We start from the raw sequence: 27477 nt of genomic DNA on the forward strand, positions 1-27477 counted from the left end.
TGGTCTTATACCCAAAACAACAACAACTCCTATTGTTGGTTAAAACACAAACCAACCTCCATCTAATTTCTTCAAAATTAAGCAACTCATCAATCTACTTGTTTAAATTGACATTGACAATGACATTTTTCGAGATTTTTAGTTTTATATGTTAGATTTTTTTGTTTAAATTGGTCATATGTTAGTGTTTAAGGTTTATGAAATTGTTCATTTTTTTGGTAATCAATGATCAAATGCTTGCATGTTTGCACTGTAAGTGTTGTTTAGTTTAAGTGCAATGTGGTATTTTAAAATTTGAAATAGCATAGTGAACCAAAAATATATATTTTGCACTTCAAATGTTTTGATAAAATGTCTGAATGAGTTCATTGATTTTTTTTCTTTATATTTTTTGTTGTGTAGATATGGCTGACAATGCAAATAGGGTCTGACTAGACAAACAAACCATAACCAGTAGCATTTGCAGAGAGAGTGGCGGTGAACCCTCCTACTAAACGATGACGAGGAATAGGAACGTCGATGGGGAGGGGAACTCATGACGGGTCAGTCACTTGTGGTTTCAATTGATTATATCCAAAGAAACACTTTTGTTGAGACCAAAACTTCCCTTCAAAAAGACCAATGGAATTTTTCGGTTCATTCAAGAGTCCAACTTCTGTAACATCCACTCAAACTTCTGTTTCTATTAACGTTGATGTTGTGCACCATATCTTGAATCTGTTTTGCTTCAGAATTCTAATCTCTTCAGCTTAGAGACCTGATTTCTTGAAATGCAGGACATAATTCAGAGCCTTCGATCCTTCAGACCTTCAGATGCTTCTGAACATAATTCCTCTTCTAATTCAAACGTTGACTTCTGATTGACTTTTTTTTAGAACTTATTCCAAGTCTTCAGCTTCTCACTTGCTTCAGATGCTCTTATATATATGCTCAGAACCGAAACTTGATTTAATTCAAACGTCGATATGAAGTTTGTGATTAAATGAATTCTAGTAGCATTAGCTACTTTATCATGGTTTATTTGAGTTCAATGAGGATGCATCTTCTTTGACTTAAAGTTACTTCTCTTCTGCATCCTATTGGTCGAGTATGCCCTTACTTGCAGCAGTTGGTGAATTAGTGGGCGAAAGAATTGTGCATCAAACGGGTTGAATTGATGAGTTAGCCTTTTTTTTTTTAAGGAGAGCTAGTCATGTTTTATTATACTTATTTTTATTTAATATAACGTTACCCGTGCATACCACAATAGTTCATTCACAATGTTCATCCCATGCATGGAACTAGAAAGGGAACCTGCAGAAGCCACGGTTTCCCCCAAGATTTTTCAATTCTTTTTACACACTAGTATGTTATATTTTTTTGTCTCTATATTTATTTTTTGAACTTTATAAGATATTATATATTCATATGTTTTGCACTATATATATTGAGACTTAAACACTTAATTTTCTACAATTTTGTTTTGTGAACAAAATGAGTCAAACGTTCAAAGCAAATTAGAAACATTTAGGAAAAGAAATACTCTTACAAACTTAATCTCCCAAGATGAACAAAGGTAGATAATCTAGAACTAAATTCATCATTTATTGTCTTAGAATAAGGTGTTATGTCCTTTGTCATATCATTTTCGTTGTCAACATGTTTCTCGTTAATTTAATCAAGTGGTTAACCTTGATAAGTATGGTCCTAGCATGTTCCTTTAAAGATGTTTAATGAAGAAAATGTTAGTTCTTCATGTTTGTTTTATATTTGTTTGACAATATTAACTTCCGATACATCTTATAGCTTCTTAATTTTCCTTATAAGTTGTGCATTTAAAAATTTATTTTTTCTTCGTCTAATATACTTTTAAGTTTAGTCCCTCCTAAACTTAATTCCAGACTCGTCCCTGGTAACCTTTTAAATATTAGAATCATAGAATGTCTACAACAAGAAAATAGCTGAGTTTGTATACACACAATATATACACAGTATAGGCTTAGTAATATTGAATTTACGGCTTACAGTTAAAAAAAAAAATCTGCATTAATTAAATGTGGAAGTTTCACATGAGTATACATTCCAAAAAAAATATTGAATTTACGGCTTACAGTTTAAAAAAAAAATCTGCATTAATTAAATGTGGAAGTTTCACATGAGTATACATTCCAAAAAAAGTTTCACCTAAGAATAAATATTGAAAATTACGGTTGTTGGTTGTGGATGTAATCCTTGAACTTGAAGAGATGGTGGTTGATAGGTTGAAGTACACAGAACGATGAAAAGCCATTATTTTTTAGTCAAAAACAAAATATAAAATGGCTGAAACCAGTAGCAAGTTATTGAGTAAAAAAAATTGAATGACATGTTGAACTATACTATACTTGGAGTGTATTAGAAGAGTTTGTTAGAGAGTATGACCTTGGCATTTCTCAAATATTTATTTTGGTACTTTATTGTACCTCTGGACATAATTTCAAGATATAATGGAATCAATCTTAAAATAAAAAAAAAATTCCAAACAAGGTTTAAAGTGAAAAAATGTATGCACAAATCGGAATTGTAATTGTATTGTAATGTTAAACATTTGAATATAAATATCTTGAGCCACCAAGAGCGTGTTCATTCACGATTTTCCGAGACAATTATCAAAGGAAAGGCACCCAAATCACAATAATACATTACTTACTTCAGTTATTTATTAACTACTAAAATATATATAAAGGCAGCCCAATTCAAACAATGTGTCTTTATCCATATGTGCCAATGACCAAATCACCTTCTGGCCAGCACAGCAGCAATAGTGCCAAATATTAAGTCCGACGCTCAGTCGTCAGAAAATATCATGCCAAAAGGACCAATGAAAAATTCTTTATTTTAGGTCCAACTTAGGTTCCGCAGCACTCTGCCAGAACATCTCGGAGTCTAGATCAATCAACTCCATGAAATCCAAGTAGTCATCCCCCGTAGGAGCCATTCCGTATGTGCTAAAGTCAGCATTCTGGCCAACAGGTCCCAAGCAATCCAGGTCTCCCAAACCATCAAAAAAGTCAGTTGATAGTGCACCTTCAGCATTGTTTTCCTGGCCAAAAATAATGTCAGTATTCAGTTAACCTTAAAGAAATCAAGAGTCGCTATATATATCACAATCATTTAGTAAAATGGCATTAACATTATGAGGAGACAATGCAAACTGCAGGGGATAGCTAAAACACGAAGCCTACAAGAGTAGAAAACACTAAAACCATACATAAAAAAGAAACATCATACTGTTTCCAAGAAAACAAAAAAACACAAGAAGGTTGAAGAAACAGATAAGCATACCTCAGGCAATATGTCGTCGTCGAACATATCAAGCATTGATAAAATGTCATCATTATTAACAGCTTGATGATATGAATTATCCACAGGGTCATCATTATTAACAGCTTGATGATATGAATTATCCACAGGGTCGGGAGAAGGCACCAATCTTGTTTTACATGAATTTGCAGGGCCAGTGGGAGACAGCTCCAATCCTGTTTGACGTGAATTTGCAGGGTCGGGAGACATAAATCCTATTTGACATTCATTTGCAGGATCGGGAGACGGCATATACCCTGTTTGACATGAATTTGAAGGGTCGGGAGACGGCATAAATCCTGTTTGACATGAATTCACAGGGTCTACAGAAGGCGTCAATCCTATTTGACATGAATTTGCAGGGTAGGGAGAAGGTGGAACTCCTGTTTGACATGAATTTGCAGGGTCGGGAGAAGGCGGTAATCCTGTTTGTAATCCTGTTTGACATGAATTTGCTGGATCGGGAGAAGGCATCAATCCTGATTGACATGGCATGGATATTGAACCATTATATCCAATAGCATGGAGATTCTGGTCATTTAGAACAAAACTATTAGATGTCACAGGCAAAGTGGGAGCTAGTGCAGCTGGCTCAGCAAATGGTATTCCTACTTCATCATCACTCCAGTCTTCCTCATTAAATGGTTTCCCATATTGTGCACCATTCCTGGGACCAGGACCTTCCTTTTGAAATACCTTACAGATTACATAGGAATCCTGTGATTTAAAAAGACAAACCAAAAGAGCTTGTTAAAAATGTATTCACAATGAAAACAGGACGGAAAAATTACCAATTAAATGATTAAAATATGCAAGAAGGCGTACCAACTTCATCATGTAAAAACAGCAAATCTCATTTTGGGTGTCAATCAAAACATAAATTAACATGATTCTATTTCAAGGATTCAACAAAAGTAAAATAGGCACTTCATGAGGTAAGGAGGATCAACAATTCGTTGATTTGAACTAATCCAATGAAATAACATATTTCTATTTCAAGGATTCTCCTATACATGTGCATGCAAAATTATCATGAACTAAACTGCAGTCAATGAGAACTCCACACTTCAAACTTTAAAATGCAACCCCCACATTTAGAGGAGGTCAATGCCATTAGTGACATAGTAGGTGGAGACATAAAAGCCAATGTAATATATCTATGAATCAAAAACAGATTAATGTATTATATTATCTACTACAGTCTACATTGAAAAAAATAGATGCCAATAGCATCAACACTAAGAGTACAATATATCTTTATGTGCATCCACAATCAAAGGCACAACTTCAAAACTACCACATATCAAAATGCTAACTTATTTATCTCCCTAATAAAGCTCATAGTAATTCTATTCTAACAATACAAATAACAAATGAACGAATACCTGAACAATTCCTCTATCAGTCAAATCCTTATCTTCAAGCCTATACTCATGCATAACCCAATCAGTACGATCCCCACGAGGTGCCTTTCCAGTATGAAATATCAGGGTTTTAATCATCCCCACAATTTGATTATTCTGTTGAACAGCTCTATCCTTACCAGTAGCTTTCCAAAACCCTGTTTCCGTAGATCGATTCATCCTCGACCCACTTCCATACTTCTTCCCTATCGGACAGAAGAAATACCACTCCAAATCCCCGTTTTGGAGATAAGATAAATCTGAAAAAACAAACAAAAAAAAAACAAAACTTAATTATTAACAGCACATTTAGAAATTAATCTATGATACGAAATTTGTGAAATTAATTAACTACCTGGGAGATCCCAAGGTGCGTATTTGTATATGTCAAGTTCAGCAATGACATCATTATGAAACTTTTTCCCCATCACTTTCCTTTTGAGGAAATATTTGATCAATTCAACTCCAGTTGGAGAGAATCGAAACCCCGGAACCAATTTCGGTATAGCCATCGAATCAAATCAAATCAATAACAAAATCACAAAATTCAACACCGAGGTTGTTTGTTGTCGTAGCGAACAAACAACCTCAGTCGTAAAAAAAAATTGATCGAAACCTCGTATCTCAGAAAACGATTACTATAACGTGAACAAGTGTGTTACTATGAAATCGAAAGAGAGAAGATTGATTGTAAAAGAAGAAAGAGAGAGATTGAAGAGAGAGAGAGAGAAAAGCGAAACCCTAGTGATCAAGTCCAGTGACGAAAGAAGTTTTTGAAGGAACACCAAAGCTTGCCAAGGTTCATAAAATATGAACGGTGACGAACGGATGAAAACGATGATTCAATTTTGGGGGAAAAATTCATCGGCGAAACCCTAAATCGGAGGAGGAGATTGAATGATTTCAATCGGCGATAGCGAGAGCGAAAACCTAAATCCAAAATCGTTTCTCGTGTTGCTGTGAGAATACGAAGTGAGAGAGGAGTGAGGAGTTTCTCATTTATATATATAGAGTTTTATTTTTATTTATATTTAAATTAATCGTTATAGGGAATAAATTTTATTTAAGGGTGGCAAATTGGGCTCGATTAGTCGGCCCGATCCATTTAACCTGTTATTTTAAGAAAAAAATGTTGTTTAATAAACACTTAAATTTTGTTTCCAATTGAATTGTAGCTTTTTATAGGTTTTCTTTGTGTATAAAATCAAATCGGGTCTTGAGCGACATTGTTAAGTCAAGTGGGATATTTTGATATGTCTAGGGTCTTGAGCGACATTGTTAAGTCAAGTGGGATGTTTTGATATGTCTATTGAGCAACCACCTTTAGGTTGATTGAGTAGAGATTTTGAGTCATTTTCCTTTAATTGAATTGCTATGTTAAGTCTGTTAAAAAAAATGGATAGGTTAGTCTGCGACCTCTTTAAAAAAAAAAAATTACTAGACTAATTAACAAGAATTGGTTAACCAAGTTTAGAATTTTGGTTCAGAATTTGCATTATTTAAACTTATCAAATAAGTATAAACCATCAAGAAATTTTTTATGCTATTTTATGAAAACTACTTATGGTAGGTTTATAAGCTTATTTCATATGTTTTTTATGATAACTTATGAAAACAACTTATTAATTTATATAAATAGTTTAACTTTCATTCTTATAGAAAGATAGGTACACTAATCTTCTCTCAATTATCCTATATGGTAGATGGTTTGATTGTTCCAAACGAGTGAATGCATGATTCTGATGAGTGCATGAAATTCAGATTCAACATCGATATACGTCAATTAAAGAATTTTCATTGAATCATATATTTCAAGGAAAAATGGGTTAATATGAATATTATATTATTTTTTGTTTTGATTTTTAAAGGTTCTTTTTAATTCTATTCAATGTATCTCTTTCGGCCGTGATTTAAACTTTAGTTCACCATTTTGTGGAAGTTTAACCTCTTTTACTAAATTAACTTTGTCGGTTCCTACCTAACTCTATAATCCTCCTGAATTTGTCTTAGCAAGATTTTCATAATGTAGTATCATCCAAGGAAAAGTGCTAAATGTAGATTTAGTGAATCCAAATAATCACGCTAGTCATTTTGTTATGTCATCTAGAATATTCAAGTACATGTAATTGTTTGCTGTTCAAGGTTGGCTAATTTGAAATAAACTACATTTGTATGTCCTACAAGCTAGATTTCAATGAGTGTCCTGCTCAATGATCTTTGCATCAACTCTGACAATGGCCACCATTTGTCTTTGGCTACTAGAGTGTTGAACTAGTCTCTCACATGCTCTTGTTGAGTAGCCTTCAAGATGTGCACCAATCTAATTATGAGCATTGGCTAGTTTAGATGCTTAAATCACTTCTGATTCAGATGCTTCTTTTCCATAAAGAATGATTTTGAAAATTGATGTTGTAAATAAAGCTGGTTCTTGTTGCACAAGACCTATATGCTTCCTTAGGGATTTCAAATTCATTTCCATGATGCCTTTTCATGTAAAGATTTGATGTGCCATTGTTGCAAGAATGCTTTACATTATTGGTTACCATAATTCTAAATTGCAGTCCACAACTGCAATTGTAGCTACAATATCTTAAGATTTAAGATATCTCTTCAATGATATTGCAGCTGCACCTGTCACATTTGCCCATATCTGCCAAAATATCAAAGTCTGCGGCATAACCACAATCGCGACCACAATTTAGAATCATGTTGTGAATAATAGCTCACACATATTATACACACATACTTGTAGTGAATGAGTCAATGCTCAGAGAAGTTCTAAATTGCGGCAACTGCTATTGAAGATGCAATATAAATGTTTTAGAGGTTTCTGCAACTACTTTACAACAGCAATTGTGGCTGCATTTGCTCGCATTATGCTGCAACATCAAGTTTGACAGTGTAACTGCTACCATGATCATAACCACAATTCAGAACCATGATAGTGACTACTAGCTCATTAACATTACAAACACATGTATGCAGCCAATGAGACTTTTCTATAATACATGCACATAGGAGTCTAACCTAGGCCTAGACTTATTCTTATTAAAAGATTTGTTAAGATTCATAGAATTTAGAATGTTAATTAGGATTAGTTAATAGTTAGTTACAAGTGAGAAGATAACTTGGAGAGCAAGTTATCTAGATAGCTTGGAGAGCAAGCAAGTTAGTTAGGAGTTAGTTCTATAAATAAGTCTCAACTATTGTACTCTTAACATCTTTTGATCAAATAATTCTCTGTAATCTTTCTCAATCAAAGCCTTATGGCTCTTTTTCATTCCAATTCTCCAAGTTCTCAGAAACTCAACAAGATTATCCTCCTATATTGTTCTATTTATCATGTATGTACTAATGGAATAAGAGAAGTTGAACATAAGTTGTTCAAACATACTGCCACCAATAAATTATTGAGCTGTTACCATAACCATTGTGCCCCACCAAGGCAAAACTCTTCCTGAAGGCACTATTAGATTTTGAAATCATTAAAAATAACAGTGTTTGGCCTTGAACTGAACCTCCCTTTATTTGTGAAAATGACCAAAAGATGCTGATGTCAATGTCATGGGTCCTTTAATTTGCTTTAAGGTTAATTGGTTTGCTTTAATTTGCATAATATGATTACAGTGTGGGGCCTAATAATTAAGCTAAGGAAGTTGGTAGGTGGGAATTCAAACACACTCATCTCACAACATTCCTTTTTCTTGTGATTAACCCTTTCACCAAACATTCCTTCCTTCATCCCATTATTTAACTCACTCATATCCTCTCCTCTTTCTCATTCATTCACTTGATTATTGTTGGTTTTTGGATCAAAATATGCTATTATCTTACTTATTTTGTTTTCGCTCACTCGCATGCATTCCATTCTCTTGTCTCAACTCAACTCACATACATGTTCAAAGAGCATATTATCACAGTCAAAGCTCTTGTCTTGGTACAAAAGTAAAAAAAAAAACACAATCACTCACCAAAATCTATGTCAAACAAACTTTGGTTTGGTTTGGCCTCCTCACAAAATCACCAAGATTGGCCACAACTATGTGGAGCAACATCCTTGGGGATGGGTGGATTCGGTAAAACAGTGAGCATTATATCTGGAATGTCAAGACGGCGATGGTAACTTTTGGCCTTGCTATGTGAATGCCTGCAGCAATCAAATTCGTTTGCAGGAACACGCAATTATTTTTATCACAAAGTTGCTCTCGCCTGAAAATCATCTCATCAGCCAACCACCATTTCTAAATGTCCTTCTTGTTGGAATCTCATCTGCAGACTGTGTTCATATTTTCTCCTTACATGGTTCAAAACAAACAGTCACTCACCAAAATCCATGTCAAACAAACTTTTGTTTGGTTTGGTCTCCTCACAAAATCACCAAGTTTTGGAGCTGGTGACAACGATTTGGGATCAGTTATGTATCCGTCATGGATATAATGGAATGAATGAGACTGAATTTGATTATCGAGAAAGAATTGCAATGGGAATTTAAGAGAGAGAATGGAGAAAAGTATTTTAGTTAGTTACATTAGTTAAATTAGTTAGGAGTTAATTGGTCTAATTGGCTATATAAAGTGAATGTCTTCTGGTAGGGGTAAATGTTCATGGGTCGTGGTTGTCCGAAGCGGCATCGGTTTTGAACTGTAAGGTTGGTACCATCCCATTTATGTATCTTGGTTTGCCAATTGGTGGCTTTTTGGGAGCCTCTTATTAATGGTATTAATTCTAGACTGTCTAGTTGGAAATCGAGACACTTGTCCTTGGGAGGTCGCTTGGTTTTACTGAAGTCTATCCTGTCGTCCTTGCCTGTTTATGCTCTTTTTTTTTCAAGGCTCTGTCAGGTATTGTATCCACAGAAAAATCATTTGGGTTGATTGGAAAACTATTTGTCGGAGTCAGGAGGTTGGAGGTTTGGGGGTAAGGAGAATAAAAGAATTTAATTTAGCGTAATTAGGGAAGTGGTGCTGGAGGGTGTTGGTGGGTAGAGAGAGTTTATGGTTTAGGGTGTTAGCGGCGCGGTATGGGTTGGAGGGCGGTCACCTGAGAGTTGGAGGTCGTGATGGTTCTGCGTGGTGGCGGAGCATAGGCTAATTTGTTAGTACTCTGGGCAGTTTTGTGGTGTGTGTCATTGCTTTGTAATTATTTGCTTTTCTTGTATTGACTTTGGTGTTTCTTCCTTGGTACATTTTGTGGTAATATATTTCATTTTAGTCTCTTCAAAAAAAAAAAAACAATTCTCTCATAATTATTTTCTTGAGAAAATTTTCATCTATTCCTTTGTTGATTTACTTATACTCCATGTATGATTCTTGAGGTTTCAGCATACCTCTTTTTGATTTATGAAAAAAAGTTCATCTTGATTCTTACTAAAAACCATTCATCCATATGTTATTCAATGTATTTTATTTGGTGCAACCTTTAAATTTTAAGTGTATCAATTGGAATTCGAGATAAAGATTTAGGGATACAGTAACCTTGAAAAAGTGAGGATTAGAAAATTATCTCAAAATAAGGAACAAAATCTAGTCTCAAATTCTGATTATAAGAAAAATCAAAGAGAAATTACTTCTCATGTGCCGTTGGGCAAAAAAAAAAATCAAAGAGAAATTACTTCTCATGTGCAGTTGGGCAAAAATTGAACGAATACTCTATTATATATCTAGTAGCTTTGCTTTAATACTTTGAAAAGGAAGCTGAATGCTTCGTTCTTGGACAATGAACTATACCACAATTGAAACCTCTCACAGTAGCTATCTGGTATTATTCATCAAAAAAATTCTAAAAAATGTTGTTTGAACGTTAACTTGGGCACTCTAATGTAAAAACCAAGTTGATACTAAGAAAAGTTTTGCAACAACCACTATATAAGGCCTGATTGAATTAATTTATTTAAGTTTATGTCATGTGCATAAGCTGTTTTCAACTGATTTTCAAACACTCTACAAGATATGTTACAGAAATAGCTTATATAAAAACAGTATGACATTATTTTAAATAATAAAGACAATAATAATATTATATCTTATATATTATGCAAGTCTGGCTTTCAGTTAAATTCACGACCTTCTAAAAATATCTTATATTCTTTCAAAAAAAAATATCTTATATTAATAGACGATTTAGTAAATCTATAAATTTGAACATATATTTTTTCTAAAAAAATCCAATACATTTTATAAGTTTTTTTAAGAGGAAGAAGCTATATACATTTTTGTAAAAAGAAAAGAAAGAAAGAGGAAATATACATTTTAAATGTTATCAACATAAAATGCTTGGATAACTTTAAGTTTTGATGATTTTAGTTTATTTAATCGATAGATGAATAATTAAAATCATCAAATTCAAAAGCCCTTAAGTGGAACCTTCAAAATATATATATACACCTTTTTTTTTAACAAAAAATATATATAATTTTGAACTATAGATATTTCACGTTTGTGTGATTGACCTGATGGCAAAGTCCTACATTTTCTGCCCCTTTTCAAGTTGTTCAGTGCCCACCTAAGCCAATACATGAATATTTTGAGTTTTAATACATCCTAATTTATATATGGTGGATGACACATATACAAATTATACTCTACGGTTTTTTGACAGAGATTATCTTTGATGTCGTTAGAATTTGGTGCCATGAAAAAATGATTGTGAACAAACGATGCTAAAACAAACAAAAATAATCGAACATATAAATGAAAATGATGAAACACTGACAATACATACTCCCTCCGTCCCGGAATAACTGACCCATTTTCTAAAAAAAAGTGTCCCAAAATAACTGACTCATTTCAATTTTCAATACAACTTTCATCATTCCCAATACAATATAACACTAAATAATACTACTTTTATCATTCCCAATACAATATATTCCACTTTCCCCTTTATTTATACATTTTTCTTAATCTGTGTGAAATGAGCCAAGAGGTCAAATAAATTGGGACGGAGGGAGTATAGGAAAAGAATTTTTTTTTTTTTGAGAGAGAAGGAAAAGAATTTTTTGTTTGATTCAAATTTCCGATTGATGATAAATCATTAAACCCGTGATTCTACCATGATCGATTAAAACACGGATCCTATCTCAATAGTAAAAGTAAAAAATTAAAAAACGCATGATTTGCTTTCTAATATAGTAAATGAGATTGAAAAACTTGATGTGTAAAAGTCAATGGTGTTAAATGAGTACAACCGTGAATTAGTGAGAAAATTTTCATGATGCATGTGTAAAGCAAATGTTTATAAAAAAGATAAAATAGAGATAAAGATTTGCATGATTTATTACACAAGGTGTTTAGGGTGTTACGCGACACGTATGTTTGTCTTTGAATTTTGACTAATGGATCAATTTCATCCTCAAATTATTTGAAGCTAAAAATTTCATCATTCTTATAATGTTCAATCAATTTGATCCTTGAGTTGACTTGGATCAATAACAACGTCATGTGATGCATACTTCAATGTCGGCTCACACATAAGCAAGGGTGATTTTTTATCAAAATGTTTTAGCATTGAATTTTTTACTGTTCATGACCAACAGATCTATGACGTTATTCCTCAATTTCTATAAATTTGAAACCCTAAATTTTTAATCTTCCCTTAACGAAATGAAATCCTTCATTTCTATTCCCTACTAACATTTATAAGCTTCAATGCAATTTTACTCCAATGATGGATGTCCCCTAAAACATTTTTCTTATGGTTATTTTAATGGTTTAATTATAAATAACGTTGCAGTAAAAAATGAATTTATTTATTAAATTTAGGACAAATATTTTTTTAAAAAGTTAGGGCAAATAGTTAAAAAAAATTAAAATATTTGTTAGAATAATTATTTGATTTGGTTAATAGAAGATGGAGTTGAAGCAAATAATAGGTTGGACTTTGGATTATCCATTCACAAGATCATATTCAGAACCCGCCAAAAGATGAATGAATTTCCCTTTCTGAATTTTCATATTTTCATTTCCGCACCAAAGAATAGATCGATCCGCGTGACTCTCCCAAATTCAATCTCAACCTTCCATAACTAACAGATCAACGATCCTCCTACACGACACGTCACCGATCCGTATGTCTCAACAACTCCAAACAAACAACACCCGTCGATTAAACCAATAATCAACGGCCACAATCACAACCCGTGTTCATCATCTTCACAAATTTCAAAACCTGCACAAAAATCATCACTATATATATAACTCACCCCTTTCTTCTCTTCAATCTTATCACTCTCAATCGCAAATCACAGTAACAATAACAAACTATTTTCCATTACAAACCGTTTTTTTCAGTTATTTTTAAGCAATGGCACGTACAAAGCAAACTGCACGCAAATCCACCGGCGGCAAAGCACCAAGGAAGCAACTCGCAACAAAAGCCGCTCGGAAATCAGCTCCGGCGACCGGCGGAGTGAAGAAGCCACACCGTTTCAGGCCAGGAACCGTCGCACTCCGTGAGATCCGCAAGTACCAGAAGAGCACCGAACTACTCATCCGGAAGCTTCCTTTCCAGCGTCTTGTTCGTGAGATCGCTCAGGATTTCAAGACGGATCTCCGTTTTCAGAGCTCTGCTGTGTCGGCGCTGCAAGAAGCGGCGGAGGCTTATCTTGTTGGATTGTTTGAGGATACTAATCTTTGTGCTATTCATGCTAAGCGTGTTACTATCATGCCTAAGGATATTCAGCTTGCTAGGCGTATCCGTGGCGAGCGTGCTTGATCTTGTTGCGAGTTGTGAGGATGTTTAGGGTTTGTGTAGATAACTGTTGTTATTGCTATGAATTTCTCTTAAGGATCTTTTGATGTTGTAATCGTGCTTAATGCTCTATCAATGAAATTAATCGTTTTTTGTTCAATTATTTCTCTTTGTTAGCTGTTCTTAGCCCTAATTTTCCTTCAATTGGTTTCGATTTGTTCAATTTGTGATCTGTTCCTAAACCTAATTCATAAAAGTATATCGTATAATGTGGAAAATTTTGATAAACATTGTGATTAATAACATTTAGAAGCTTAATAATCTTTGCTTATTATGTTTTGGAATTTTCAAGAATTTCAACCTGTTCTTTGTAGCTAGTAACGGTGCATAGTCTGTTATTTTTTTTTTTTCCTAATAAGCCTAATTCATAAATTGGGATTCTGTCTTTGTGTATAAAGCCTCGTTGTTGCTCTACAGTGAGAAGATGACGGTGGGTATGTGAACATGGGAGGTGCTGGCTATCTAAATGGTTGTTTTGTTGCCATACTATGGATGAGATAATGATTGTATATGGCTTCAATGTAAAGCCCTTGTGTCGAACTGTTTCGGTAAAAACTATATTAGGTTTTTTTTTTTTTTTTATTGTGTGATGTGTGAACCCTCTAGTTCTTGGGGAATGAGGCCTTAGTAATCTAGAGTTTGGTGGGGCGTTAGTAAAGTTCAGCTAAGAATTGTTCAAGAATCGAACTTGAGTTCTTCCAGATGATTCATTCTTTGTGGAACTCAATAAGCACTTGAACCCAAATACTTGGTTATAACCGTGAAATTGTGTATTTGATATAAAATTAGAAACTTCCTAGGATTTTTGGTTGTTTGTGTTGTAGCAAGTAGCTCCGTTACTTAGTCCAATAGCTTCTAAACACTTAACTTGAATAATCGGGGACTAAAACTGGTTCATAGCATTGAATTCCAGGTGAAAGTGTGTCACAGATCATGTTTCCTACATTGCAAGCATATGACAAAGCTGCTGTCAATTCCACTTCATTTGCTCCTTCTGCAGCCATACACCGTACCTCACCCTTGTATGGCACATTGTTCTTTGGAGCTGGTAATGGTGCATAGTCTGTGATGTTTTTTTTTTTCTTCCTGTTAAGTGTAAACCATAAACTGAGTTCTGTCTGTGTAGTAATAAGCCCCAGTGTTGCTCTGTTCCAGGACCTGGTTTTTGGTTTTCTTCGAAAAGTGAGAAGATGAAGGTGGGTATGGGGACACCGGGGCGCGTTGGTGTTTCGATTGGTGGTTATGTTGTCAATCTTTGGATGACATTGGGATTGTATGTGGCTGCGTTGTAAACGTTCATGCCAGGTTCTTCTATGTCTTGCAGTATCAGAGTTTTGACATGGCAAAAATGAGGGAGTCAAGCATTTGGTCTAACAAGTTTATGTAGATTAAGCCACTACCAAGGTCTCTTGTGGTTAAGTCTCCCGACTAGATTAACGTCTAGGGGAATGCTGTTGGGGGTCCTGTGACCATGGGAAATATGGGTATCCATCAATGAAGAAAAATGAGTCAGTCCTGTCTAAGAATTTGAGCATTGGTGCTATCACACCATCTCTTATGTCGGATCGGAATGTCCCGCTTGACGGTGGTAATGTTGATTGTAAGACATCTATGGCAACCGGGGTACCAATTTTGATGCCTCTGATGTTCTGTGATTTGAGTGCTCTTTTGATGCTTCTCATTGCTGGGACAAGATCATGCCATATTTGTTGTACTTTGTTTCCTACAAGTAAGAAGTGAATCAGGGATTTTGGGTGATGATTACCCCCACTTATAAACATTTGTTCATGCCATATCACTTTCAATGTGGAACTCGTAAGACAGTCACATCTCCGCAATCCTAATTAAGGTTTCATAAGCCGCTTTTGACTGATTCTTCTCTAAACACTGTTTGAGTTGGAAATGAGCTCATCACGAATTCCAGTATCCACAATGCTCCCTCCTTCAACCATAGCTATCGAAGTTGTTCTACCAATCATGACACTATAACAAGAGGTTCTTGTATACTTTTCTCAAACTCTGCATCCAAAACACTAGTTCCTTTATCTAATAGAACGACTGATGGATTTTTAACTATAGCATGATATCATATTGCAATCCTTTGCTTTTGTCCCCCTGCTAATTGTATCCCTCACCAACCTACAAAACAAACTTAGTATCACCTAAAGCAAAATCAACTATCAAATATTGATGTTTTAGCTAATGAAAAATATTGTCCATCCCTTGTCATGTATTATACACACTTATTAGTCACAATATAGTATAGTTTCATTGTTTACTTGTCCCCCTAGAGTTAAACTCAAAAGTTGAAGTTTCCATAGATACAAGCTCTAGAACTTCAAATTTCTTCTAGTATTTTGCTGAGTCATCATTGCCATATCATTAAAAAAGCAACAAGATTTATGTCACTAAGACTAAATTTACTAACGGAAAATATGTGGAGGACAAAGAAGGCAATTTTTATGGGAACTAACAGCAAAATTTAAGAATTTTATAAGGGATGAAAGACATATTTCTTCCTAATTTATAATTATTTTCCTTGGTTACTCTAGTTTCCAGGGTCAAAAAATTTATACAGATAGAGTAGAGACTAAGAAAAAATTGTTAGAAACGTTGCAATTTAAATAGAGGTCACCTTGGTTATTGAAAGCAAGATGGCGTATTGGTGATGGTACAAGAGTGCGAGTGATGCATGTTGGTTTCGGATGAGTCAATCGAATGGGGTGCAGTCCCCTCAAAGGCAAGAAGTGTTTAATTTGAGGGTAAGTGGTTTGATGGTGCAAGGAGAAAGGAGGTGGGATTCCAGCATCTGTTTTCAAATGGCGTGGCTGCAGCTATACTTGCGGTTCCCCTCCTATTGGATGACAAAGATGATAGGGTAATTTGGAGTGAAGATTTGCATGGAAATTATAGTGTTCGGTCAGGGTATAAGCTTGCGGTCCAAGAACAAATCAATTGGGGCAGAAGTCATGTGACGGGAGATTGGAACGGTTTATGGAGAGCTCGTGTCCCTCCTAAAGTCTGAAACCTCATATGGAGGATTTGTAGAAGTTGTTTACCAACAAGAGAGAGATTACAGCAGCGCTGGGTAAACTGTCCATGCAATTGTGAGTTGTTTGAGGACATTTGTTGAGAATGATCGCCATGTATTATTTCAATGTCCTAGTAGTATGGAGTGTTGGGCATCTGCAGGTCTGTTACATATTATTCATCCCCGGTTGCAACATTTCGATTCAATGGAAGGCGTTTTGTTAGATGTATGTGCTTGTGAATCTCGAGGTGATTAGCCGAGTTCTGATGTTGATTTGTGGCATTTGGCAAAATCGAAATTACTGTATTTGGAACCACAGTCCGGTGACTCAGAATCAGATTGTGAGTTTGTCTCGATCCATGCTTGCTAGTGGCTATCCGTTCATAACGCTTCAGCAGAAATTCTGCAGGATACCGGTGCTGCTTCTGTCGGACAGTTTAGGAATACCGCTCAATTTCAGTGTGCGGTGAATGCAAGCTTTTTTCATAATGTAGGTATGACAGGTTACAGTTGTTGTCTGTCAAATAGCGCAGGTCTGTTTGTGAGCGCGTGGCAATGTTGATATTCGAAGGGGAGGCCGTGGCAATGTTGAATGCTATGCATTGGATTCAAGAGATGGGGTTGGAGAGAGAGTTACTCTTGCTACTGATTCACAGCTTTTATGTAATGCAATTTACGTATTTAATTTATGATGGAATTTCTGAGTTTAGCACTTCAGTTGCTAGTTCCTCAAAAGTTGCATTATTTTAACATACAGTATGTTCTCCCTAATGCTTGCAGCAAAAAGTGAACAAAAAAGTGAAGGCTCTAACTAGTCCAATTTGATGTCTAAGCCATGCATTTTGGATCAAGTTCCTTTATATCACTTCTATCTGATAGAATTTGACCAGAAGTAGTTCATAGAAACACTCAGTTTATGATATATAGTTGTGCTTTTTCCTGAACCACTCCCTCCTACAGGGGCCAAAACTAATTTCCTAGAAGGGAAAACTGAAAACTAACTTGTAACCATATATGCTACATCAGCAACAGTTTCTCTACACCACCAGAGAAAAAAGCGCAACAGTTTCTCTAAACTAGTTTCATATCATTGTATAATGAAATTACTCAACAAAAACTTGTATCAAGCAATTAACAATCCATTCAAAACAATGTGAAAACAAAGGCATACATGACCAAATATAATACTCACATAATCATCCGACCAAAAATGAACAAGAGCAAGATCAACAAAGAAACAATGATATGTTGGATCAGGATCAAAGTGTCTAAATTTTAATAGAGATTTTGATTTAAAAAAATAAAAACACCAACCTTCAAATCTAGATTATTATCCAATCTCGATCCAACACCTATCAATATGGTGAATGCGTGGATTTTCTAACGGAGAAAATCTAAACTTTCAGGATCCTTTTGGTCGCCAGGATATGACGGAGATAGAATATTATATAGAGTTGGATAATGATAAGTTATGACATGGATAAGATAAACAATTATCGTACAATGTGTTTGATGCGTATAGAATAACAAACATATTTTTTTACACACGTCATAATAATATATATCATAAAATTAGCTTTTATAAATTAGCAAAAAATACTAAAAACTTAATAAGTAATTAAATAATTTTTATATAAGTTTTTAGAAAATATATCGACACTGCTAAATAAACAATTTCATTTTTTTTAGAAATCGTTTTTTTTCTTTGTTTGTTACTGTTCAACACATACTCAAATAAACATACACACATAAAGAGAGAGAATATGGTTATCCGGGTTGAATTCAAGATTTCAAATAACTATCCTAACATTCAAACCCATAATTTCAATTATATATAAGTTTTTATTAAAAGTTATGAGTAAATAAATAATTCTATTATATATGTTGGATAAACTATGTAAAGATATGTTAATTATATATAACTTGTTAAAAAAATTAATTGAATTTCCTCAAAAAAAAATAATAATAATTGAATATTCACATTTTTATTCTTTTCCTCTTTTGTAACAAAAAAAATATTACTTTTTTTTTTTTTTTACGATGATTGCAAATGTGCCTAAAATAATCATTTGTCTCCAATCTCCATCCAGTTCAGTTTTTAATTCTTAATTCTCTCTGTATATATATTGTTCAATTTCTGTCAGAAGTCAAAACATAACGTATATAATCTGTGCATCCCATGGCTTCAAGCAACAACAACAATGGTAAATGGATTACTATTTCTCTTCCTCAACCTGCATATTCTTTTTTGTATGCAATTTTAATTAATTATTATTTAAATGTTATTGTTTTCACAGGTGCTGTTATTGTCGTGATCATGGGTGTCAGCGGTGCAGGGAAAACGTAAGTGTCCAATTCATCCTATCCTATCAATAAACCTAACCTCAGATAACAAACATAACCACTTCATTTTTGTTCTTGTTATGTTATTTATTTATTTTCATGGCTTGAACCAATTTTTTTATTTTTTCAACTATCAACAATTATTAGGATATATAAAAGAAAAATGATGATTCTTAAGTATAGCTTCTGCAAGTGATTGTAAAATACTGTTAAATGACTTATATGTTGGATATTTTTTGAACAGCACAATTGGTCAAAAGCTGGAAAAAGAGATCAAGTATAGGTATCTTGATGCTGATGATTTTCATTCTCCATCAAACAAAGGTGTGTTTATATGAGTATATGTACAATTCCATTCCACTAAAGAAATTCTTCTTTGTCTTTTTCCATGGATTCTCGAAAGTTCGGATATCTCTGCATTGACGTAGTCAGTATATTGGTGACCGATGGATTCAGATTGGACAATTCACAAAATATGCAGATTTGATTTTCTTGAAAATCCTAAATACCAAACTGAAATTTGGACCGTCAAATTTGATCTAATGGTCACTAATGTGTCTTGACTACGTGAATTCATTACGTAATTCGACTATGGTTTAATTATATTTTTGTTTATTTCAACCTCATTTCTTTTAATACAACAGAAAAGATGCGGATGGGAATCCCACTTACAGATGAAGACAGGATGCCATGGCTTGAATCACTGAGGGATGCCATAAAAGAATCATTGATTAACAAAAAGGGTTTGGTTCTTGGTTGCTCTGCTTTGAAGAAACAATATAGAGAAATACTTAGATCAGGTGATCCTGATTATAAATCGGAGAGTTATGCAAGTGCTGTTAACTTCATTCTATTGGATGCTCCTGCAGAAGTGCTAATCGCTCGATTAAATAAGAGGGCTGCAGAAGGAAAACATTATATGCCTGCATCTCTTCTGCAATCTCAGTTAGATTTGCTTAACATTGATGAGTCTGAGGGAATACTTAGAGTTGATGCTACTTTAAGTCCTGAATCCATTGTTAACACCATTAAAGAAATGTACCCTTTTCAGGGATGCTTTAAATCATGATTATGTTGTAACTCAATAATGATTATGTTTAATTTCAATCATGATTAATTTTTCAAAGTTAGCATTGTAACTTTGTTTTTAGCTTGTCTCTTTTGATTGATGTTAAAAAGACATCGCTACATACTTTCTACAAAAGTTAACAAGAATTTTCTGCAGAACATCTAGTTAATTTTTTTGAACATGTTTAGCTAAACAAAGTCACCAACATCGTCACAGAAAAAATCGTATAAGAATTTAACTGAGAAAGTATTAACACTTTTGTCAAATCTGACACGAATAATAAACCAAAACTAAACAATTAAATTTCGATTCATGTTCCTAGAGGTACATTAGTGGAGTTAGGCATTTCAAAGCGATTCCTCAGCAGGAACATTCCTCTTTTGGGGAAGGGAGGAGTGAAGAAAGTACTTTTCCTTTTTGTCATCCCAGCAACCAAAGTCTTACTTTTTCTTTTGAAATCTAAGGCAACGGTATTTTTCACCACTAACTGTTATTTCAAGAGCTCCATCTTGGTTATCTTGATTTGATGCAGTCCCCATTAAGACACTTTTCTCTTTCTCAAGATTATCTCTCTCCATCTTCAATCTTGCTTCTTGACGAACAATCTCTGCCTGCAAAATTGAAAAACAATGAGGATGAAGACAGTATTTTTCTTAAGATGCAATAATAATTGTACTTCACTAGTAATATAACACAAATCATTACATAATGTAAAAGAAGTGGTTCCCATTCACTAGTAATATAACACAATCATTACATAATGTAAAAGAAGTTGTTCCCCAGAATGTGTGAGAAGCTAGTTACTGAGAAAAACATCAAAAGTACTATGAATTTATGCCGGCAACCAATCTAAAGAGAAAAAACAATTCTTCTGAAAGCTGCATCTGGTGGCATCTTATAAATTGAATGCACGAAAACAAACAACAACTGCAACAAAATCTCAGAGGCGTATACGAAGGGTGAAGTGAAGGAATTTCTAATTAAAGATCTCATATGCAGGGCATAATTCAGATTGAAAGGCTGGCCATGTCACGATGTAATCTTTGCTTTCATTTACTATAATTACTTGTTTATTCTGTTTCTTGCAATCATGAAGCAGCTGTTTCAGTTATACTTGCTATCTCTAACTTCAAATTTCAAAAATTTTGTTTATATCTAAATTTAATCCAACTATGTTGAGCCCCCTATGATGTGCATCATCATCATTTTGTTTATATCTAGATTTAATCCAACTATGTGGAGTATAAGGCTACTTTTTTCTAGACTGTGATAGTTATATAATCATTTCTCCCTAAAGTGCCTGGTGATCGAACAAGTTAATTCCTTTCTCTTCGATTTCAGAAGCAGGTCAATGAACCTGCATCAATACCAAAATCAGTGGTACTGTTAACCTCATATTAATCTGTCAGTCTTAAATATCTACCTAAAGAGAAATTCAGCATTGATCTAGTATACGATCCTTTCTCAGTCAAGGAGGGACAGCATGGTAAGATTCGAGATACTCACAAAGTAAATGGAAGCTCACAATTCAGAAATTAAAAATTGTGTAACATCTAGACTAAATATAAGCCATACATCAAAATATCTGTGAAGCATAGATAGAGACTCGAACATGGACACTTGGAATATCCAAATTATAGGACACCACACACACAAACAATCATGCCAAAAATATGGACAACGGAAATGTTTAAAATCAGAATTTATATATTCGTCTCCATATCACAAGAACTTAAAGCATTATATTTCCCCTGTGATAATGATATTGCTAAAAAAAATACTAACAGACGCCATTATAAAATTTGAACACTTTGTTTTTTTAGCAAAAGATTTAAAAAATGACCGTTGAACTGTGTGTTTTACCTTCAATCCATTCATTTACTACCAAAAAGCTAAAACGAAATCTGATCAATTTAAGACCTTTTACCCTCAAGTTTGATCAGCATCATTACAAAAAAAATGAAACTTCTCGTACCAGTCGTGTCACAGAAAAGTCTAACCAGAATGGAAGTGTTGGCAGGTGTTGGAGTCATGTCCTCAATGTGTTAGAGGCAAAAAAAAAAAATTACATTTAGAAACTGGAATGAAGTGTTTGACATGCGCCATACGAGTGTCGGTCAGTCAAACACGCCTTCAACATGAAATATCAGTTACTACTGCTAATAGCACATCATAGGTTTCTCATCAAAAGTCACATGAAATCGGCATTGCCATATTGCTTTATCCTTTTACCGAACCATTTTAAAGCTATCCATAGATCAAAGGATGTCACAGGCTGATGACAAAAATTAAAGAGGAGATACAAGATACACTGTTACTCCCAAATATACTATGACACTATTAAGTCTTAGAAAATTGCACATTTACACTATAAAACATGACAAGGTAAACAGTAGTTCAAGAATCTACAGAAAAGTATCAAAAAGCAGAACACAGTGCCATTCCCATTTCGGTTATTTTTTTATGATTTCGGAACTACCGACTGATTTTAGTCACTATAGGAATGTAATCACTTAATTAGAGTTCTACATTTGAAACTAACAGGAAAACCAGTATAATTATCTGACCAATCACACACTATTATACTGTATTTTATAAACTTTAGTATTTTTAATTAATGATTACAAATTGTCCAATAACTTTGCAAAGGATAATTATATAAACAAGTACAAAGGATAATTTGAGTTTAACTTTTTCACATAGTCTGACATCGAAGATAAAATTATATGTGGAAATTTTGGGAACCAAAGAAATTGAATTGAAAAGAAAGAACAACTTCATTGAATGAATGAGAACTCTCCTCCAAGGGATTTTCCTTCTATGACGGAATTCTCTTTTCACAAACTCTCAAAATACAGAATATTCACCATCTTATCTGCTTTATCTTACTTACAAAACACTCTGGATGCGCGATGCTTGTCCCTACACCTAACAGGAAAACATCAAGCAAAGCTAAGGGGAGAGTCCCTCAAATGGTAGAACTGTGAACACACAACAATGCATTCCCCACCCCTGTTCTCCCTCCCCCCCTTCCCCTCTTTCCATTGAGCCTGTCGGTTTCCTGTAGACTATGTTTGGATATCTAATTTGACTGGGATGAAATGGAACGTCATATAATTATCATTTGGTTGTTTAGATATTTTTATGATAGAAATAGAAGGGATAAAGAATTTGATTTTTGATAGAAATTGGTACCAAACAGAATCTATTTGCACAATACAAATACTCTATTGATAGCAATTTCTGGAAATAGTTCACAACCAGAAAATTGCAAGTACACACAATAAAATACGTTATTCATCCTCAGCCTCCAAATTGAAGGGGGAAAATAGGGGAGCTGCAAACACTATAAACAATGGAATCAAGTATAATTACATTCCACATCATCTCCATCCACCAATCCAGGCTTAGAACGGGGTTCACACTTTACCCCTGTTGTAGACTATCCCTTAAACTAACGTAAATGAGAGTCCAGTAGCTACTCAGTATGAGTATAATATAAATGATGAACAATCAATTCAACTTCACCTATAACTAGCTATGGTAGAATCAGATATCATAGTTTCCATCTCAAATATATCAAAAAGGCAATTAATTCCACTACATTACCAACAATTCCTTTTTATTATGAAAACTACATGTAAATGACAGAAAACCATAATCAACACATGGAGGGCGTGGAAACAGTAATAGAACAAACTGTTGAAATATTCATCCAGCAGAGACAAATATGTGTTAATATACAAATAAAATCAGGGCTTTTGCATTTCATTATTAGCTTCCTTTTCCCATCAATGTAGAAGAGAAGATATGAATAAACCAAATGTGTACCTCACGACGGGAAAGATCGGCCTTCCAAGCAGCTTCACGCTCCGCAACCTCACGCTCGCGTTCTTGGATGTAACTTTGCATCTCTCTGTCCTTCATGATTCTATCCTGAATATCAGCATCCAATGCTTCTTTCAACTCCTCAACGAATTTATCCACCACAGCCTTTATCCGCAGAGACATCTTCAGCTAAAATACCAACCTAACCACATCCAAAAGAATCCAATTATTCATTTTCAGATTTCAGAAACATAATACCATTTCTTCCCAAGGAATAATAAAAAAAAAAAATTAATAATACCCAAACAAATTAATTTTAAAATTTCTCTCCTTGCCTTGTGAACCCAACAAGGAAGTTGATATTTCTCTTCCCCTTCCCTTCCTTCTCTTAGCCAAACAAAACATCTAAGTAAAATCCCTACCCTTCTTCGAACCAAACACTAAAAGAAGGAATATTTATTTATATATAAAAAAAATGAACTAGTGATTAGGCAATTTCATGAAAATTTACATTTGGTTCTCTTTCCCTTAAAAACCCTCTCTCCAAAAGAATTGCATTTCTCTTTCTAAACATTTTCGCATTTACTTTAAATGAAGGCTCCCAACCTCCATAGCACCGACACTTCTGATCAAAGATGTGTTTGGTGTCCGACATGGACACCGACACACGTGCTTAAATTCAAGTAATTCACCTTTTCAAATTATCATTGGTGTCGGTCTCAATGTCATGTCCGTGTCTTTGTTGGTGCTTCATAGCTCAGCACTGAAATTTTCAATTGAAGGTGTTTTGGGTGTCTGACACATGTCAGCGTCAAACAAGGAAATATGTGGTTCAACCACTTCGATTTTCTTAAAATCATAACGAGTGTCTAAGTGTTAGTGTCGTGTATAGTGTCAGTATTCGTGTTGGTGCTTCATATTTTCCTAGTGATAACACAATTTCGAATCACTAATATATAAACAAAAGGAAATATGATTAACAAGCCAAAAATATATTACCTTTGCACTAATTATTATTATTATGTCTAACCCTGTATTCTGTTTAAATGCTCGACGGACAAAACAAAATAATTTGCAACCTGCGAAGTTGAGTTGAGTTGAGTCCTAATTACGCTTCAAAAACCTATAAATGAAAATAAGAAATGGAACTGTGTAATTATTTGCTAATTTGAATTTGTAGTAACAAAAAAAAAAAAATGAGAATTAAAGTGAGAAGTTATACCTGAATGAACGATGTTTGTATGTATTTTTGTGTGATGCTAATTACTCTCTATGATTATGATCAGGGACGGACCCAGAAATTTTGGACAGTGTAGGCCACATATACACCCATAATTTGGCCACTTTTTACATGCAATTTCACATTAAATTTTTACAATATCCTAGCAAAGAAATGTCTTTCCGTTATTGCATTTTGCAAAAGTAATACAAGTAAATATACTAGCGATACACTGTATATTTTTTTTGTGTCAATGAACTTTATAATAAAAAGATTGTCAATCCCCCCTGATTCTAAAAATTAACGGTTAGAGCATACATCTAAAAAATAGTTTTCAGGCTCTCAAAAATAGACTTATTTTTCTCTTCTTAAAAATAAAAAAAATGGGGTTATTTCTTGCTTTCTATTTCCACTCACATGTTCTTTGGCTATGCATGAGTTATGATAGTATTGGCTATGTTTTTGTATTTTCTTAAAGCTCACTTCCTGGAGCTGTTTGCCAACATATTCTTAAATCCAATTGTCTTAACTCTTACGGCATATTAGAAATTGGATAATACAATTGTTTTATATTGAGGGCTTTGTAATGTACTCCCTCCGTTTCAAAATACATGTCCATTTTTTGCAATGTGCACTATTCACTTGACTTACTTTGACCATATTTTTTAACTAATCTATAAATACAAATATTAGCATGTAAGATGTTGTTTGATTTGTCTCGACAAATATTTTTAAAATATTAAATTTTTATAATTTTTTATTTTAGATAATTAAAGATATTAACAGTCAAAATTGTGCATTGGCATGTGTGAAGTGGTTGACTTGGACATGTATTTTGAAACGAAGAGAGTACTAACTACTAGGTAGTAGTATTTTACATAGTCACAAACACTACCTCACACCAAACATGTATTTTAAAATAAAAAATTCTAAACTAAGTGAGGGCCACGGCCCACATAGTGGAACACGTGGGTCCGTCCCTGATTATGATTATGCTCATTTCTTCGGTTCCATTTTGTGTTAGAAAAATAAGTGTGAAACTGAAAACATCACTAAAGCCACACGCAAACAAACAGAGAGAGATGCGTGAACTGAAATGAACAAATGAATTTAATTCATTTCGTTCTCTAATTTCCAGTTTTTGTAAATTTAATTCAATAACAAGGACAAAAATATTTATTGGGCCCATATTATGTCCGGTTCTTTATGTCGGCCCATATATTATTTTGGTTTTTGTTTTAGGGATTATTTATTGATTTATTTTTTTGGAATAAAAGAGTGTATTTTAATCTCCGTGATCTTAACTCATCAGTTGGTAGGGGTATCACATTCATCGGTCGGAGTTTAAACTTTGAACTTCTCACTTATTCATCTTAATATGTAATTTCTAACGACCAAGACACTTGACAAAGAAAAGAGGAATTATTAATTAATAATTAGTGTTAGCAACACCATCTTTTTAACGCACATTCTTTTAGTGGATGAAATCAATTTAGATATCATATTTTAAAATAAATCCTACATAAAATGGTATAGTCAAAATTGATGAGTGTGTTAAAAAAAGAGCATTGATATCACTCGGCTTAATTAATTATTAAAAATGCATTTTATTATGGAATTAGAGTATGTGAATTGTCATCATAAAACAGTTTTACACTTCTAAAAATCTACTCTCTCCGTCTCAAAATAGATGTTCTCATTACTATTATTATTTGTTTCAAATCATTTATATCTTTTATAATACCAATACAATATTTATTATTCTTTTACACTAACAAACCCCTATTTAATTGCATTTTAAACATCTAACTACTCTGTTGACTATAATTAATAAAAGTGCATTAGTAATTGAAACGTATTTTATCATTGAAATCAACATTACTGATCATTTTCTTAATAACCGTGTAAAACTCAAAAGAGACATCTAATATATGATACCGTGACATAGTAATCTCACCATACTTTTTTGCATCATCTCAACACTTTATTTTAAAACTAATACGGTGACATGGAAAAATAGTTAAAGTTGATGCATATGAGTTTGATTTTCCTCCATTTACTTTTCTCTATTGAGTGTCCATTTATGAGAGATATAAACATTTTGCAGAATCCATGTAATCATTAATGTATACATGTATCTATCTCTCTTATAAATGGACACTAAATAGAGAAAAATAAATAGAGGGAAGTCAACCTCGATGCATATGGCCTAATGTCCATGTTAAAAGAAAATTGCTTTTTTGACATAGAATACTTCCAATTGACACATGGAAATGACCATAATGCCCCTGGCGGTAGTTAACAACCGCTGGGAAACACGCCGGTAGTTAACTACCGCTGAGTGCCAGCGGTTGTTAACAACCGCTGAGTTATGTATGTTAAAAACGCAGAAAACTTCCAGCAAGTTAACAACACAGAGTTGCATATTCAAACCAACACAAACCCAACTTCACCCCACATTCAATTGCACGGATTAGAAGCAAATTTCTTCAAGTAATTACACAAGTAAGTAACT

At 33.9% G+C, this 27477-nt stretch overlaps 4 protein-coding genes and 1 pseudogene across 8 annotated transcripts; 2 read left to right on the top strand and 3 right to left on the bottom strand.

Moving 5' to 3' along the window:
* Nucleotides 1–2545: 2545 nt before the first annotated feature.
* Nucleotides 2546–5698, bottom strand: LOC146899899 (uncharacterized). Its single transcript, XM_085738078.1, has 4 exons — nucleotides 5080–5698; nucleotides 4707–4984; nucleotides 3304–4038; nucleotides 2546–3061 (listed from the first exon to the last, which is right to left on the bottom strand). Exons 1-4 carry the CDS (start codon nucleotides 5234–5236, stop codon nucleotides 2852–2854), a joined length of 1380 nt encoding a protein of 459 aa, XP_085594204.1. The 5' UTR covers nucleotides 5237–5698; the 3' UTR covers nucleotides 2546–2851.
* Nucleotides 5699–12945: 7247 nt separating this feature from the next.
* LOC146899900 (histone H3.2) lies at nucleotides 12946–13572 on the top strand. Its single transcript, XM_085738080.1, has one exon. It carries the CDS (start codon nucleotides 13026–13028, stop codon nucleotides 13434–13436), a length of 411 nt encoding a protein of 136 aa, XP_085594206.1. The 5' UTR covers nucleotides 12946–13025; the 3' UTR covers nucleotides 13437–13572.
* Nucleotides 13573–13884: 312 nt separating this feature from the next.
* Nucleotides 13885–17954, bottom strand: LOC146899901 (putative glucan endo-1,3-beta-glucosidase A6 pseudogene; annotated as a pseudogene).
* A 617-nt stretch (nucleotides 17955–18571) lies between these two features.
* On the top strand, nucleotides 18572–19993 carry LOC146899902 (P-loop containing nucleoside triphosphate hydrolases superfamily protein). Its single transcript, XM_085734605.1, has 4 exons — nucleotides 18572–18707; nucleotides 18801–18846; nucleotides 19091–19170; nucleotides 19491–19993. The coding sequence occupies exons 1-4, from the start codon at nucleotides 18683–18685 to the stop codon at nucleotides 19913–19915; spliced, it is 576 nt and encodes a 191-aa protein (XP_085590731.1). The 5' UTR covers nucleotides 18572–18682; the 3' UTR covers nucleotides 19916–19993.
* A 129-nt stretch (nucleotides 19994–20122) lies between these two features.
* LOC146899903 (beta-mannosyltransferase-like protein) lies at nucleotides 20123–26010 on the bottom strand. 5 transcript variants are annotated; one of them, XM_085734610.1, is made up of 4 exons: nucleotides 25944–26010; nucleotides 24966–25016; nucleotides 23747–23945; nucleotides 20123–20526 (listed from the first exon to the last, which is right to left on the bottom strand). In XM_085734610.1, the coding sequence occupies exons 3-4, from the start codon at nucleotides 23924–23926 to the stop codon at nucleotides 20356–20358; spliced, it is 351 nt and encodes a 116-aa protein (XP_085590736.1). In that variant the 5' UTR covers nucleotides 23927–23945; nucleotides 24966–25016; nucleotides 25944–26010; the 3' UTR covers nucleotides 20123–20355. The 5 variants fall into 5 exon arrangements, with proteins under 5 accessions (XP_085590736.1, XP_085590737.1, XP_085590734.1 ...); XM_085734611.1 differs by lacking the exon at nucleotides 25944–26010 and adding an exon at nucleotides 24743–24866; XM_085734608.1 differs by lacking the exon at nucleotides 25944–26010 and adding an exon at nucleotides 24823–24866 and having other exon boundaries at nucleotides 24966–25008.
* Between the last annotated feature and the right edge of the window lie 1467 nt (nucleotides 26011–27477).

Source organism: Medicago sativa, chromosome 8, assembly GCF_051527215.1.
Source record: "Medicago sativa cultivar Bolivia chromosome 8, Bolivia_mono, whole genome shotgun sequence".
Lineage (NCBI taxonomy): Eukaryota > Viridiplantae > Streptophyta > Magnoliopsida > Fabales > Fabaceae > Medicago > Medicago sativa.

Excerpts from the sequence above, each read along its gene's own strand:
- LOC146899903 (XM_085734610.1), bottom strand. The coding sequence starts at position 23,926 with ATGTCTCTGCGGATAAAGGCTGTGGTGGATAAATTCGTTGAGGAGTTG. Across the intron at positions 20,527-23,746 it reads CCGATCTTTCCCGTCGTGAG|GCAGAGATTGTTCGTCAAGA; the intron begins GTACACATTTGG and ends TCAATTTTGCAG.
- LOC146899902 (XM_085734605.1), top strand. The coding sequence starts at position 18,683 with ATGGCTTCAAGCAACAACAACAATG. Across the intron at positions 18,847-19,090 it reads GTCAGCGGTGCAGGGAAAAC|CACAATTGGTCAAAAGCTGG; the intron begins GTAAGTGTCCAA and ends TTTTTTGAACAG. Across the intron at positions 19,171-19,490 it reads TCATTCTCCATCAAACAAAG|AAAAGATGCGGATGGGAATC; the intron begins GTGTGTTTATAT and ends TTAATACAACAG.
- LOC146899899 (XM_085738078.1), bottom strand. The coding sequence starts at position 5,236 with ATGGCTATACCGAAATTGGTTCCGGGGTTTCGATTCTCTCCAACTGGA. Across the intron at positions 4,985-5,079 it reads CGCACCTTGGGATCTCCCAG|ATTTATCTTATCTCCAAAAC; the intron begins GTAGTTAATTAA and ends TTGTTTTTTCAG. Across the intron at positions 4,039-4,706 it reads CTGATAGAGGAATTGTTCAG|GATTCCTATGTAATCTGTAA; the intron begins GTATTCGTTCAT and ends TTTAAATCACAG.
- LOC146899900 (XM_085738080.1), top strand. The coding sequence starts at position 13,026 with ATGGCACGTACAAAGCAAACTGCACGCAAATCCACCGGCGGCAAAGCA.